The sequence below is a fragment of the Bombina bombina genome, chromosome 3, assembly GCF_027579735.1.
Source record: "Bombina bombina isolate aBomBom1 chromosome 3, aBomBom1.pri, whole genome shotgun sequence".
Lineage (NCBI taxonomy): Eukaryota > Metazoa > Chordata > Amphibia > Anura > Bombinatoridae > Bombina > Bombina bombina.
In genome coordinates, this window is record NC_069501.1 from 43,555,402 (window position 1) to 43,570,299 (window position 14,898).

The 14,898-nt window shown below is 43.2% G+C and overlaps 1 protein-coding gene across 4 annotated transcripts in view; it reads left to right on the plus strand.

Moving 5' to 3' along the window:
- The window catches only part of KPNA1 (karyopherin subunit alpha 1), a 244,350-nt gene that overhangs the window by 87,173 nt on the left and 142,279 nt on the right, over window positions 1–14,898 (plus strand). For all 4 annotated transcript variants that reach the window (XM_053705809.1, XM_053705810.1, XM_053705808.1 and 1 more), the window contains one exon: window positions 675–808. In XM_053705809.1, coding sequence (XP_053561784.1) covers window positions 680–808 — 129 coding nt within the window. In that variant the 5' untranslated portion in view covers window positions 675–679. The remainder of the gene's footprint in view (window positions 1–674; window positions 809–14,898) is intronic.

Sequence of the window (14,898 nt, forward strand, 5' to 3'; positions counted from 1 at the left end):
CTTTTAGAGCTGTTCTAAATGGACATGATAATCACATTTTAACTTCCATGAGTGTTCTTCAGTGTTGCATGTACAGATTGTTTTGCATTGTGTTTGTAGTAGCCTAAAATGCTTCTAGAAAACGCTAATAATATTTTAGTGGCATATGCACATATGCTGCGTTTGCCCTGTGCTCTAGCATTAAAATACTGCCCCTGCTAAGAACAGTCACTGTGCATTGCACATGCCGCTGCTGACTTTCAGGTGTGGTGTTTAAATGTTTGTGCAGAGGGCATGCACAGCATATGTGCATATGCCGCTGAAACAGTATTAGCTTTTTCTAGAAGCATTTTTGTTAATTAAATAAAATCCAATGTACATATTTCTTTTAATATGCATGGAAGCATACTGAGGTAGAGTCTGGAGCAGATACTATGTTGCAGCAGTGTTTGCAAAAATGTTTGTAACAATGTTTAACATATAGTGCTCAAGACACGTGGACGCTCCTGAGCTTACCTCAGTATGCTCTCATGGATAGGAGCTACATAAACAGGTGAGGTTGATAACAGAAGTGAATTGTACGCTGTGTCTGAATCGTGATAGTTCAGTTATGACTTCCACGAGAAAGCTTTGTTAGAGAGGTTTGTATCATTTTACATAGCGACACATAAAGATATCTCTCCTTTTGTTTGCAGTAATCATGACCAGCTCAGGAAAAGAAACCTCTCGGCTTAAATGCTATAAGAACAAGTCTCTAAATCCTGACGAAATGCGAAGGAGGCGGGAGGAGGAAGGCCTACAGCTACGCAAGCAGAAACGAGAAGAACAGGTGGGTACAATTAGCTGTCGAGTCGCTGTATAGAGCACAAGCTCTCAGTTCCCCAGATCTCTCATTGGGTCACTTAAAGGGAAACGTGACTAGTAACCACAAAACAGAGCACTGGAATATGTGATACTATATATTAAAGCGAGAGAGGATTTATGTATTAAGATAAATTAATTAATTCCAGTTTTCTTGGAGGTCTGCATTAAAATATATTTAAGGGGCACTAAACTTGTTGTAATTACAGATCAGCAGTCTTGCAATGAATTCATATTATTATTATTATCAGGTATATGTAGAGCGCCAACAGATTCCCCAGCACTATAAACACCCGTCTAATATGCAGGTAGCATTTATAGGCAACAAATGGGTAGAGGGCCCTGCCCAGAGTTGCTCTGTTGTAAATCTGCTCTCATGAAGGTGATCTACAAAACAGCCAGGCTCTTAGGCTAACATTCTAATGGGGTTCAGGAGATGACAAAAGGAGAAGAGGAAGTGAGGTAAGAAAAGGTTATAGTGAATATTGTGTGCATCCCTGAACAGTAGAGTCTTTAAGGAGTTTGAAAACTAGGGGAGAATCTTGTGGAGTGAGACAGAGAGTTCCACATAATATGGGCTATTTAGGGGAAGTCCTGTAGATGGGAATATGAGGTCTGAGATATTATGGAGGGGGGGGGGGAGCAGTGTTAATGAGGACTTTGAATGTCAGAGTCAGGATTTTGTGTTTTATTCTGGAGGCTATAGGAAGCCAGTGAAGGGACTGGCAGATGAGGAGCAATGGATAAGGAAGATCAGCCTGGCAGAGGCATTCATTATGGATTGTAAAGGAGATTGATGGCAGCTGGGGAGACCAGACAAGATGAAGTGGCAGTAGTCAAGGTGGGAAATGATGAGAGAGTGGATTCAAATCTTATTTATGTTCTGTGTTAGGAAGTGGTTAATTTTAAAGATGTTTTTAAGGTGGAAACATCTGCTGTCTTGCAATAAGTTAAAGGGACAGTAAAGTAATAATTAGACATTCATGATTTAGACAGAGCACACAATTTTGAACAACTTTCCAGTTTACTTCTATTATTTAATTTGCTTTTTTCTCTTGTTACCCTTTGCTGAAAGGTTTTTCCAGGTAACCTCAGGAGCAGCAAATAACCTAGGTTCTAGCTGCTGATTGGTGGCTGCATATATATACCGATAGTCATTGGTTCACCCATGTGTTAGAAACCAGTAATGCATTGCTGCTCCTTCAACAAGTGATGCCAAGAGAATGAAGCAAGTTGTTTAAAATTGTATGTTCTACCTAAATCATGAAAGAAAAATGTTGGGTTTCATGTCCCTTTAATATATTAGGGGAAATTGTTTTAAATACATTAACATCTTGTTGGCTATGGAATAAGACATTTTGTTAGAATAATCTGCATTGCTGAAGCCAACAGTGATAGGCTTTTGAGATCTGCCATGTGCACTTTAAGTTCTTAAAACTCAAAACCCCAAAATTTTAGACTTACAGGAAAAGGGGGCAAAATAAATAATGAAAGTATATTGAAAACTTGCTGTGCTATGCATAATTTAAATATTTTAAGTTGCAATCTCATTGTGTTTACTGTCCCTTTATATTAAACTAACTCTTTTTTTGGGGGGGGGAGTCTGGGCTGGAGGTTTTAAGAACAGAGCAAGATTTATTTATAATATGCATAACCAAAACATAAATATTTGTATAGGTTTCAGCAATAACGTACTCTTAGTGAATTGGAAGTGTAAGGTTAGAGTTAGTGTATAACCCATATGTCCTTTTAACCCCTTGAATGCTAACAACAGCTCTGAGCTGTCGCACATTGTCAGGTGCTAACAACGTCTCAGAGCCGTCGCTAGCACTCTCCCACCTTGAGGGAGATCTGGGGGCTCCCACCCGCTCCTACCCCAGCGATCGGGCATGCATAGTGACGGGCATCGCTGGGACTTCATGTTTTGCGCGGTGACGTCACGCACAATGACGTGATAACGTCACTGCGTAACTTTATTTAAAAAATACAATAGACAGTATAGGGAAATGGAGCATGCTGCTTAGAAGCCTGTATCTCATGCATCTAAGCAGCTACAGACCCTTAAGACCCACCGTTGGAAAGGTAATCGCCTAACCTTTTCAACTGTATAAGGATCTGGGGGAAAGAAAAAAGTTTTAAAAAAAAAGTTTAAAAAAAATATATATTTAAAAAAATAAAACCCCCTCAAATTCAGCTTAGCTCCCTGGTTGGAAAGTGCTTAGCACAAGGGATATGAAACCCAAAATATGTATTTCATGAATCTGGTAGAGCATACAATTATAAACAATTTTCCAATGTACTTCTGTTATCTAATTTGCTTGGTTCTGTTGATATCCTTTGTTGAAAAGCATACCTAGGTAGGCTCAGGAGCTGAAAACTAGCTACTGATTGGTGGTTGCACATATATGCCTCTTTTCATTGGTTTACTGATGTGTTCAGAAAGCTCCCAGTAGTTCATTGCTGCTCTTTTAATAAAGAATAACAAGAGAATGAAGCAAAATTTTAATAGAAGTAAATTGGAAAGTTATTTAAAATCGTATGCGCTATCTGAATCGCAAAAGAAAACATTTGGGTTTCATATCCCTTTAATTTTGGCCTTTTGTGTCAATTTGATCTAAACATCTAGAATATGTTTTCTTGAAACAGTGTCCCTTCTTTTATAGTAATTAAGCACGTTAAAGGGATATTAAATGGCTTATATGCATATGTATTTTTACAATTCTATTAGTTGTTTAGATATTGAGGATGTAAATGTAAAGGTTTAGTTTCTATAAAGTTATGGGCACCTTCATGTTTAAAAACATAGTAAAGACAAAATTAATCTTTTCTTCTTAAAAGGGAAGAGTCCACAGCTGCATTCATTACTTTTGGGAAATTCAGAACCTGGCCACCAGGAGGAGGCAAAGACAGCCAAAGGCTTAAATACCTCTCCCACTTCCCTCATCCCCCAGTCATTCTTAGCCTTTCGTCACAGGATGTTGGCAGAGAAGTGTACAGAAGTTGTCAGCCTCTCAGTGAGAGCATGGATGAAAGTTAGAGTTTGGAGATGCAGGGAGAGTTTTCCTGCGAACCCATCCCGACTCATATTAACAGCTCCTTTGGTAATCAGTGTTGACGAGGCTACTATCTGTCACACTTGAAGGGCCGTGTTCCTGTTCCACGGCGCAAATTCCGGTAAGATCGTCTCATTTTATTTCGATATGTGAATGTAATGTTAACGAAACAAGGTAGGGTCCCAGTGGTACTTTTTTTATCTTAATAAGGAATTATGGGTTAATATCTCCTCAGAGGGGTTATTGAACAGGGGGGATTTTTAATCATGTTTGTTATATGGTTCTTTCTGCAAATGTGTAGCTTTACTTAGGCTCACAGCCTTTACGGAACATAACTGCCTTCTTTTAATGACACAATCTTTCCAGATTACGTGCCCTTTTGTGACTGGCACGGTGCACCTCGTGACGGGTGCGGTTACGTTGTTTTTCACTTCTGTATGCTGACTGTGTGTGACTGAGAGAGTCTAGCTCGTGGGTTGTCTGGTTCACAGGAGGTGGTGAGTGCCCCAGCCATTGGGGGTGTCAAAGGGTGCCAGTTAGTTTTATCTTTTTGTAATCCCAAGATTATGGAGGATTCTGATATGCGCGACAATGATGCCTCCTATACGGAGGATGTGTCTTGTGATGAATATTAAATGGCCCGGGTAATTAATGCCCATCAGTTATGTTCCAGGTGCCGTTTTAGAGTATTTTTTCTCATGAGTCTGGGAGCTTAGAGTACGTTGAGCCATCCGCCTCCAAGGTTTCTATGACCCGCATGCAAGTTTCCATATGGCTTGTTTCCACCGGAGGTTATGGTACGGTTCCACATGGCCATTTCTATGGCACTGCCTCATTTATATCTCCCAAGTGAAGTATTTGTCTGATACTGTCCGTGCTCCATTAACCTAGGCCCATCGAGCGTGGGATCGCCCATTTCAGTTCGGCCTGCCGGGGAAACATTGGCCCCTGAGGCTTCAGGGGCCCCTCAATCTTGGAGCTGAGGTCTCAAGCAGATTCGGCGAGGGATGATTTTGCCTTCCGTTATAGGCTGGCTCGCCTTAGGGTTCTTTTAAGACATGTTTTGGCAATGTTAGAGGATCCCGGTCCTATGGGGCAGAGGGATCAGAGGCCTTAGAAGTTGGATGGCAAACTGGATACGACGTTAGGGGAGGAAGACAATCTCCTTATCGTCTTCATTTTATTTTTTATATGTTTTTAGGTTCCTTTTCTGAGCTTGGGTGAATGGGACATCTACTCGGCTAGTCCTGTTGTCGTTCTCATTCACCTTGGGCGTTCACCCGATGGGTGCTGCCTTTCATTTTATTTTTGATCCGGAATGTGTTTAATTTGTTTTTCCTTGAGCTCAGGTCTGTTAGATTTTGTTTTATAATTTTTCTTTGGAACCGATACTTGTGACTCGTGGTCGCGTGGGCACTCCCTCGGATGTTGCGCACTTGTTGAATATTAGAATTTTAGTTTCTAGTTCATTTATTGATCCTTCGGGACAAATTTTCTTGGACCTTGAACAGTTACAGACTGGTACTGGTCGGGTGTTTTTTCAGCTGTTACCTGGGTTCATGTCACCTTCATGGTGAGGAGGCCTATTCTATGGACTCCCGGCTCGGATCCTACTGATGTATGAGGCCTATGGTTTATATGCAACTTCTCCGGACGTTGTGCGTATCACTCTAAGGGTGGTCCATTCGGGCTACTCGCCTGGGCTATGATTCTGCTTCTGCAGACGACTCTAGGTTCTTCAGGTCCCCGAGACTTTGAACCGTTATTTCCTTTAAATGGAAGTTGGGAGATGTGTTTAACGTTTGGTTTTCACTCAAGATTCTTCCGGACGCTGACTCGTTAGCCTAATGCGCTTTTTCTTGCAATGGCTGAGCTTCATCCTTCCCCACTTTTGGGGGGGGATCGTCTGGTCGGGGTGTGGGCATGGTTTTCTCTGTTTCGAGTCATGCCCGCACACCCGACCAGACGACCCCCCCAAAAGTGGGGAAGGATGAAGCTCCGCCATCGCAAGAAAGAGCGCAATAGGCCTTCTGTGGGAGTTGCAACTCCAACATTTGCCTGCTCAAGGTACTTTTCCTTGAATTATAGCTTTCTCTTGTAAGGTGTATCCAGTCCACGGATCATCCATTACTTGTGGGATATTCTCCTTCCCAACAGGAAGTTGCAAGAGGACACCCACAGCAGAGCTGCTATATAGCTCCTCCCCCAACTGCCATATCCAGTCATTCTCTTGCAACTCTCAACAAAGATGGAGGTAGTAAGAGGAGAGTGATAAAATATAGTTAGTTTTTTCTTCAATCAAAAGTTTGTTATTTTCAAATAGTACCGGAGTAGTACTATTTTATCTCAGGCAGTATTTAGAAGAAGAATCTACCTGCGTTTTCTATGATCTTAGCAGCTTGTAACTAAGATCCACTGCTGTTCTCACATATGTCTGAGGAGTGAGGTAACTTCAGAGGGAGAATGGCGTGCAGGTTATCCTGCTATAAGGTATGTGCAGTTTTAAGTTTTTCTAGGGACTAGAAAATGCTGCTGATACCGGATTAATGTAAGTTAAGCCTAAATACAGTGATTTAATAGCGACTTGTATCAGGCTTACTATCAGAGATATATACTCTTATAAAATGGCAATATAAAACGTTTGCTGGCATGTTTAATCGTTTTTATATATGCTTTGGTGATAAAACTTTATTGGGGCCTAGTTTTTTCCACATGGCTGGCTTGATTTTTGCCTAGAAACAGTTTCCTGAGGCTTTCCACTGTTGTAGTATGAGTGGGAGGGGCCTATTTTAGCGCTTTTTTGCGCAGTTAAAATTACAGACAGAGACATTCAGCTTCCCTCAGCAGTCCCCTGCATGCTATAGGACATCTCTGAAGGGCTCTAAAGGCTTCAAAAGTCGTTTATTGAGGAAGGTAGGGCCACAGTAGAGCTGTGGCAGTTGTTGTGACTGTTTAAAAAACGTTTATTTAGTTTTTTTTATCTGTTTTTTGCATTAAGGGGTTAATCATCCATTTTCAAGTGGGTGCAATGCTCTGCTAACCTATTACATACACTGTAAAAATGTCGTTTGATTTACTGCTTTTTTTACAAAATTTGTTTCTCTTAAAGGCACAGTACCGTTTTTTATATAGGCTTGTTAACTTGATTTAAAGTGTTTTCCAAGCTTGCTAGTCTCATTGCTAGTCTGTACAAACATGTCTGACATAGAGGAAACTCCTTGTTCATTATGTTTAAAAGCCATGGTGGAACCCCATATGAGAATGTGTACTAAATGTATTGATTTCACTTTAAACAATAAAGATCAGCTTTTGTCTTTAAAAAATGTATCACCAGAGGATTCTGGCGAGGGGGAAGTTATGCCGACTAACTCTCCCCACGTGTCAGACCCTTTGACTCCCGCTCAAGGGACTCACGCTCAAATGGCCCCAAGTACATCAAGGGCGCCCATAGCGATTACTTTACAAGACATGGCGGCAGTCATGGATAATACACTGTCAGCGGTATTAGCCAGACTGCCTGAATTTAGAGGAAAGCGTGATAGCTCTGGTGTTAGGCGTAATACAGAGCATACAGACGCTTTAAGGTCCATGTCTGATACTGCCTCACAATATGCAGAAGCTGAGGAAGGAGAGCTTCAGTCTGTGGGTGATATCTCTGACTCAGGGAAACCTGATTCTGATATTTCTACTTTTAAATTTAAGCTTGAGAACCTCCGTGTACTGCTTAGGGAGGTTTTAGCTGCTCTGAATGACTGTGACACAATTGCAGTGCCAGAGAAATTGTGTAGACTGGATAAATACTTTGCAGTGCCGGTGTGTACTGAGGTTTTTCCAATACCTAAAAGGTTTACAGAAATTATTAATAAAGAGTGGGATAGACCCGTGTGCCATTTTCCCCCCCCTCCTATTTTTAGAAAAATGTTTCCCGTAGACGCCACCACACGGGACTTATGGCAGACGGTCCCTAAGGTGGAGGGAGCAGTTTCTACTTTAGCAAAGCGTACTACTATCCCTGTCGAGGACAGTTGTGCTTTTTCAGATCCTATGGATAAAAAATTAGAGGGTTACCTTAAGAAAATGTTTATTCAACAAGGTTTTATCCAGCAGCCCCGTGCATGCATTGCTCCTGTCACTGCTGCTGCGGCGTTCTGGTTTGAGTCTCTGGAAGAGGCTTTACAGGCAACGACTCCATTGGATGATATACTTAACAAGCTTAGAGCACTTATGCTAGCTAATTCTTTTGTTTCTGATGCCATTGTTCATTTGACTAAACTAACGGCTAAGAATTCTGGATTTGCCATCCAGGCGCGCAGGGCGCTATGGCTTAAATCTTGGTCAGCTGACGTGACTTCAAAGTCTAAATTACTGGTAAAGGTCATGCCCTTCCTCAGGACAGGTCCAAATCAAGGGCCAAACAGTCTAATTTTCGTGCCTTTCGAAACTTCAAGGCAAGTGCAGCATCAACTTCCTCTGCTACAAAACAAGAGGGAACTTTTGCTCAGTCCAAGACGGCCTGGAAACCTAACCAGTCCTGGAACAAAGGCAAGCAGGCCAAAAAGCCTGCTGCTGCCTCTAAGACAGCATGAAGGAACGGCCCCCTAGCCGGTAACGGATCTAGTAGGGGTCAGACTTTTTCTCTTCGCCCAGGCGTGGGCAAGAGATGTTCAGGATCCCTGGGCGTTGGAGATTATATCTCAGGGGTATCTTCTGGACTTCAAGGCTTCCCCTCCACAAGGGAGATTTCACCTTTCACGATTATCTGTGAACCAGATAAAGAAAGAGGCATTCTTACACTGTGTGCAAGACCTTCTAGTTATAGGAGTGATCCATCCAGTTCCAAAGGAGGAACAGGGACAGGGATTTTACTCAAATTTGTTTGTGGTTCCCAAAAAAGAGGGAACCTTCAGACCAATCTTGGATCGAAAGATCTTAAACAAATTCCTCAGTTCCGTCATTCAAAATGGAAACTATTCGGACCATCCTACCTATGATCCAGGAGGGTCAATATATGACTACCGTGTATTTAAAGGATGCTTACCTTCACATTCCGATACACAAAGATCATCATCGGTTCCTAAGGTTTGCCTTTCTGGACAGGCATTACCAGTTTGTGGCTCTTCCCTTCGGGTTAGCTACAGCCCCCAGAATTTTTACAAAGAAAGTGAACGAGGAAAAGAGTTCTCTGTCCCCACTCACAAGAGTCTCCTTCCTAGGGACTCTGATAGATTCTGTAGAAATGAAAATTTATCTGACGGAGTCCAGGTTATCAAAACTTCTAAATTCTTGCCGTGTTCTCCATTCTATTCCGCGCCCTTCGGTGGCTCAGTGCATGGAAGTAATCGGCTTAATGGTAGCGGCAATGGACATAGTACCGTTTGCGCGCCTACATCTGACCGCTGCAACTATGCATGCTCAGTCAGTGGAATGGGGATTACACAGATTTGTCCCCTCTACTAAATCAGGATCAAGAGACCAGAGATTCTCTTCTCTGGTGGCTATCTCGGGTCCATCTGTCTAAAGGTATGACCTTTCGCAGGCCAGATTGGACAATTGTAACGACAGATGCCAGCCTTCTTGCTTGGGGTGCAGTCTGGAATTCCCTGAAGGCTCAGGGATCGTGGACTCAGGAGGAGAAACTCCTCCAAATAAATATTCTGGAATTGAGAGCAATATTCAATGCTCTTCAAGCCTGGCCTCAGTTGACAACCCTGAGGTTCATCAGATTTCAGTCGGACAACATCACGACTGTGGCTTACATCAACCTACAAGGGGGAACAAGGAGTTCCCTAGCGATGTTAGAAGTCTCCAAAATAATTCGCTAGGCAGAGAGACACTCTTGCCACCTATCAGCGATCCATATCCCAGGTGTAGAGAACTGGGAGACGGATTTTCTAAGTCGTCAGACTTTTCATCCGGGGGAGTGGGATCTCCATCCGGAGGTGTTTGCTCAATTGATTCATCGTTGGGGCAAACCAGAACTGGATCTCATGGCGTCTTGCCAGAACGCCAAGCTTCCTTATTACTGATCCAGGTCCAGGGACCCGGAAGCGACGCTGATAGATGCTCTAGCAGCGCCTTGGTCTTTCAACCTGGCTTACGTGTTTCCACCGTTTCCTCTGCTCCCTCGACTGATTGCCAAAATCAAGCAGGAGAGAGCATCTGTGATCTTGATAGCGCCTGCGTGGCCACGCAGGACCTGGTATGCAGACCTAGTGGACATGTCATCCTTTCCACCTTGGACTCTGCCTTTGAGACAAGACCTTCTACTACAAGGTCCTTTCAATCATTCAAATCTAATTTCTCTGAGACTGACTGCCTGGAGATTGAACACTTGATTTTATCAAAGCGTGGCTTCTCCGAGTCAGTTATTGATACCTTAATACAGGCACGAAAGCCTGTCACCAGGAAAATCTACCATAAGATATGGCGTAAATATCTTTATTGGTGTGAATCCAAAAGTTACTCATGGAGTAAGGTTAGGATTCCCAGGATATTATCTTTTCTCCAAGAGGGTTTGGAAAAAGGATTATCAGCTAGTTCTTTGAAGGGACAGATTTCTGCACTGTCTATTCTTTTGCACAAGCGTCTGGCAGACGTTCAGGCGTTTTGTCAGGCGTTGATTAGAATCAAGCCTGTGTTTAAACCTGTTGCTCCCCCATGGAGCTTAAATTTGGTTCTTAAAGTTCTTCAAGGGGTTCCGTTTGAACCTCTTCATTCCATAGATATCAAACTTTTATCTTGGAAAGTTCTGTTTTTTGATGGCTATTTCCTCGGCTCGTAGAGTTTCCGAGTTATCTGCTTTACATTGTGATTCTCCTTATCTGATCTTCCATACAGATAAGGTAGTTCTGCGTACAAAACCTGGGTTTTTGCCTAAGGTGGTACAGGTATACCCCGCTCATACAGCGGGTTAAGGACCAGAGCCCCGCTGTAAAGTGAAAACCGCCTTAAAGTGAAACAAGGCGGTTTTAGCCTTCTTTTCACTTGCCAGTGTGTTTAAAAGCTTGAAAACATGTTTGAACTAACTTATATTAGGTGTACAATAGCGCTAAGTTTAGTTTAACACTAGCACAGGTCAGTATTCAATTCGTATTCAATAAATACTGTACCTGTAAAATAGTGACAATGACTGTAGTAAAATTTGCCAGCACTGAGACACAGTTTGCACTGAAATGCTGTAAACAGAGTGAACTGCGCATAACTAAATGGGCCCAGTCACTTTTCACGCAATCTCATGATGATTACAGCACTATTTCAAAATTTTTGGAGGTTGAACTTCAGCTCCACAAAGCTCTGTATTAGCAAATCGCTGTAAAGTGAAGCGCTGTAAAGTGAGGTATACCTGTATCTACTAAGAATATCAATCAAGAGATTGTTGTTCCATCATTGTGTCCTAATCCTTCTTCAAAGAAGGAACGTCTTTTACATAATCTGGACGTGGTTCGTGCTTTAAAGTTTTACTTAAAAGCTACTAAAGATTTTCGTCAAACATCTGCTTTGTTTGTGATTTACTCTGGACTGAGGAGAGGTCAAAAGGCTTCGACAACCTCTCTTTCTTTTTGGCTAAGAAGCATAATCCGCTTAGCCTATGAGACTGCTGGACAGCAGCCTCCTGAAAGGATTACAGCTCATTCTACTAGAGCTGTGGCTTCCACTGGGGCCTTTAAAAATGAGGCTTCTGTTGAACAGATTTGCAAGGCGGCGACTTGGTCTTCACTTCATACATTTTCCAAATTCTACAAATTTGATACTTTTGCTTCTTCGGAGGCTATTTTTGGGAGAAAGGTTTTACAGGCAGTGGTACCTTCCGTTTAAGTACCTGCCTTGTCCCTCCCTTCATCCGTTTACTTTAGCTTTGGTATTGGTATCCCACAAGTAATGGATGATCCGTGGACTGGATACACCTTACAAGAGAAAACACAATTTATGCTTACCTGATAAATTTTCTCTTGTGGTGTATCCAGTCCACGGCCCGCCCTGTCATTTTAAGGCAGGTCAAAATTTTAGATTAAACTACAGTCACCACTGCACCCTATGGTTTCTCCTTTCTCGGCTTGTTTCGGTCGAATGACTGGATATGGCAGTTGGGGGAGGAGCTATATAGCAGCTCTGCTGTGGGTGTCCTCTTACAACTTCCTGTTGGGAAGGAGAATATCCCACAAGTAATGGATGATCCATGGACTGGATACACCACAAGAGAAATAAATTTATCAGGTAAGCATAAATTGTGTTTTTTCAAGCTCTCTGACTGTCATCTATTTCATCTAATACCCTCGGTCGGACTACGGTCTTTGCTGTTCGGGTGTGTTGCGTTCTCGATGTTACGCTAGCCTTGGGGGTCCCTTTTTCCTAGATACTCCGTTTGGAGTTTTGTAGGGGATGCCTCCCGTTACTTCTCTGAGATGGCGAGCAGGGCCCTGGGTTATCATTTCCTTCAGATATTGATGTTACCCTGCCTGGGTTTCACGTTTTGCCTACGAGATTTCTTGTGATCCATTTCACTGGATGCTGATTCTCAGACTGTTCAGGAGTCCTTTGTGACTCTTGAGTTTGAGGCTATCTAGAGTGCCAGATCTGCGGATTTTAGAGGTGCACTCCTCCTTGTAGAAGGCAGTTAGTGTTCCTCCGAGATTGGATTTTTTAATCGTCCATTGTCAAGAACCCTGGCCTGATCCGCGTCTCTCTGTGGATGGGTGTGGACTGTTCAGTTCTCACTTGAAGTTGTGGTCCCGTGAGCCCTCTTAGTTGGGGCTGGGGCTCTGTGAGAGATGCCTTTGTGACTGTGGATCCGGCTTTAGGCCTTTCTGACGGGCCCCTACCTGTCTTCTGGAGCATTCACAATGTTCCTGTAGACTCCAGGTGCTTTTTAACTGGTTCGGCGATGTGTCCGAGGGGTCTCGCCTCTATGGTAGTTTTTTTTTTTTTTCCGTTGTTCATTCCCTTCTCTTTCAGAGTAGGGTTTGGGTTCTCCAGGTTCGGAATTACCTTAGTATTGTGGAGTCCTGGGGGTCCTTGGTTTTTTCCCCCTTCCTGCATTTCAGGTTCCTGGGAGGGGAGCTGGGATGCATCGTATGGTCCCTCACTTCCCCAGCAGGAGACTGAGGGTTTTGCTCCCGTGGGGACTTCTACTACATGTATCCAAAATATGGATGCTGAGGCTTTTTGGGGGACTTCTTCCCATGGGAGGCCCTTTTTTGTCCATGACTGCGTGTAGGGGGTCTCGTACCCAAGCACAATGTTTCTTTGACTCATGGTAGCATGCCGTTTGTAGCAGCGGTCTAACAGGGGATTTTGTTCCTCGTTGTTCCTCTCTTCTCTCCTGTAGTCTGGGACTCTTGTCTTCCATCTTTTGACTAGCCTTTGGGCTGGGACCGTTATCCCGGAGGGAAGGTTAGGGATCGGTTACTCTACGCAGTGTTGACGGTTTCTGCTGTTGGTTCTTTCCTTGAGGGAGGACTTTTGATGGCCTCCTCCTTTCTACCGGCGTCTGGTCCCGGGAGGGAGCGCTTCTTGGAGCTGGACAACTAGCTCAGCATACTATTGCACTGTGGCTACTCTGCACTGTAGCAAACCGAGGGTTGCAAGTTCGATCCCCGGCAAGGTCTTCTCAGCCTTCCTTCTTTCGAGGTTGATAAGATGAGCAGTGCCTTGAGTCCCTTAAGGGGGAGTATCCGTGCTTTACAAGAACATTCATGTTTTACTGGAACCATCCACAGCGATTTGCTTAGTGATGGTGTATCCAGTTACAGCTACTTGCTTTTGTCTGGATGCTAACTAGCTTGACGCGCCTTTAGGAGGTTTTGAGTTAGCTATAGGGTCAGCCTTCCTTTTAGAGGCTGGTCTTTGAGCGTTCCTGTTCGGACGATTTGAGTTTCTCTGGGAGAGCTCTGTTCTAGCTACTGGGATATGTATCCTGTTCCTGCTGTCTCTGCCTATCTAGCCTCCAGATCTAGATATGTTATGGAGCATCGGGGGACTCATGAATTTCCCGGAGTACCTTTGGTATAGTATGGGATTGGGGGACATGAGGGGTTCCTCGAGTCCTTTTGAGGACATGTTCCCTGTGTATGGATCCTTCTTTTTGGGTCCTTGTGTTCTAGGGATTTTGTCTCCCTGGGCGTTGCCTTTGTAAAGACCTGGTCTCAGATTCCCTTTTGGGGGGCAGATGCAGTCCTTATCTTTAGCCGGGTACCTTCTTGGGTGTCGTGTCCAGTGGGGCAGATGCTTCAGAGGTTGTTTGGACCTGACTCTTGGTCTGAGTGGTCTCTAGTTCGGCTGTTCCGGTGGTGTAACTGATGTGCAGTTACCTGGGCTCGGGTTTTTTTCTGCATCATTTGTACTTATTTCTTCTTTTTTGGGTGTTGATTAATTCAGGCTGTGGTGCCTTTCGAAGGTTATTGCATTCAGTGTCCTCTAGCTTGGGTATTGTTTTTCCAAAAGTAATGAATGCAGCTGTGGACTCTTCCCTTTTAAAAAGAAAAACATAAATTATGCTTACCTGATAATTTAATTTTCTTCTGAAGGGAAGAGTCCACAGCTCCCGCCCGTGTTTTTATCTCTATGAGGCGGCTGAATTTTTTTTTTTTCTTCTGGCACCTTTTTTCACCCTGATATTTCTCCTACTGTTCCTTGTTCCCTTGGCAGAATTACTGGGAGATGAGGGAAGTGGGGGAGGTATTTAAGCCTTTGGCTGGGGTGTCTTTGCCTCCTCCTGGTGGTCAGGATCTGAATTTCCCAAAAGTTATGAATGCAGCTGTGGACTCTTCCCTTCAGAAGAAAATGAAATTATCAGGTAAGCATAATTTATGTTTTCATGATTCAGATAGGTAATGTAATTTTAAACAACTTTCCAATATACTTTTATCATCAAATTTGCTTTGTTTTTTTATATTCTTTTTTGAAGGCTAAACCTAGGTAGGCTAATAGGCTGATTTCTAAGCAATGAAGGCCTCCTATATATTTTCACAGCTGGACAACACTAGTTCATGTGCCATATAGATAACAT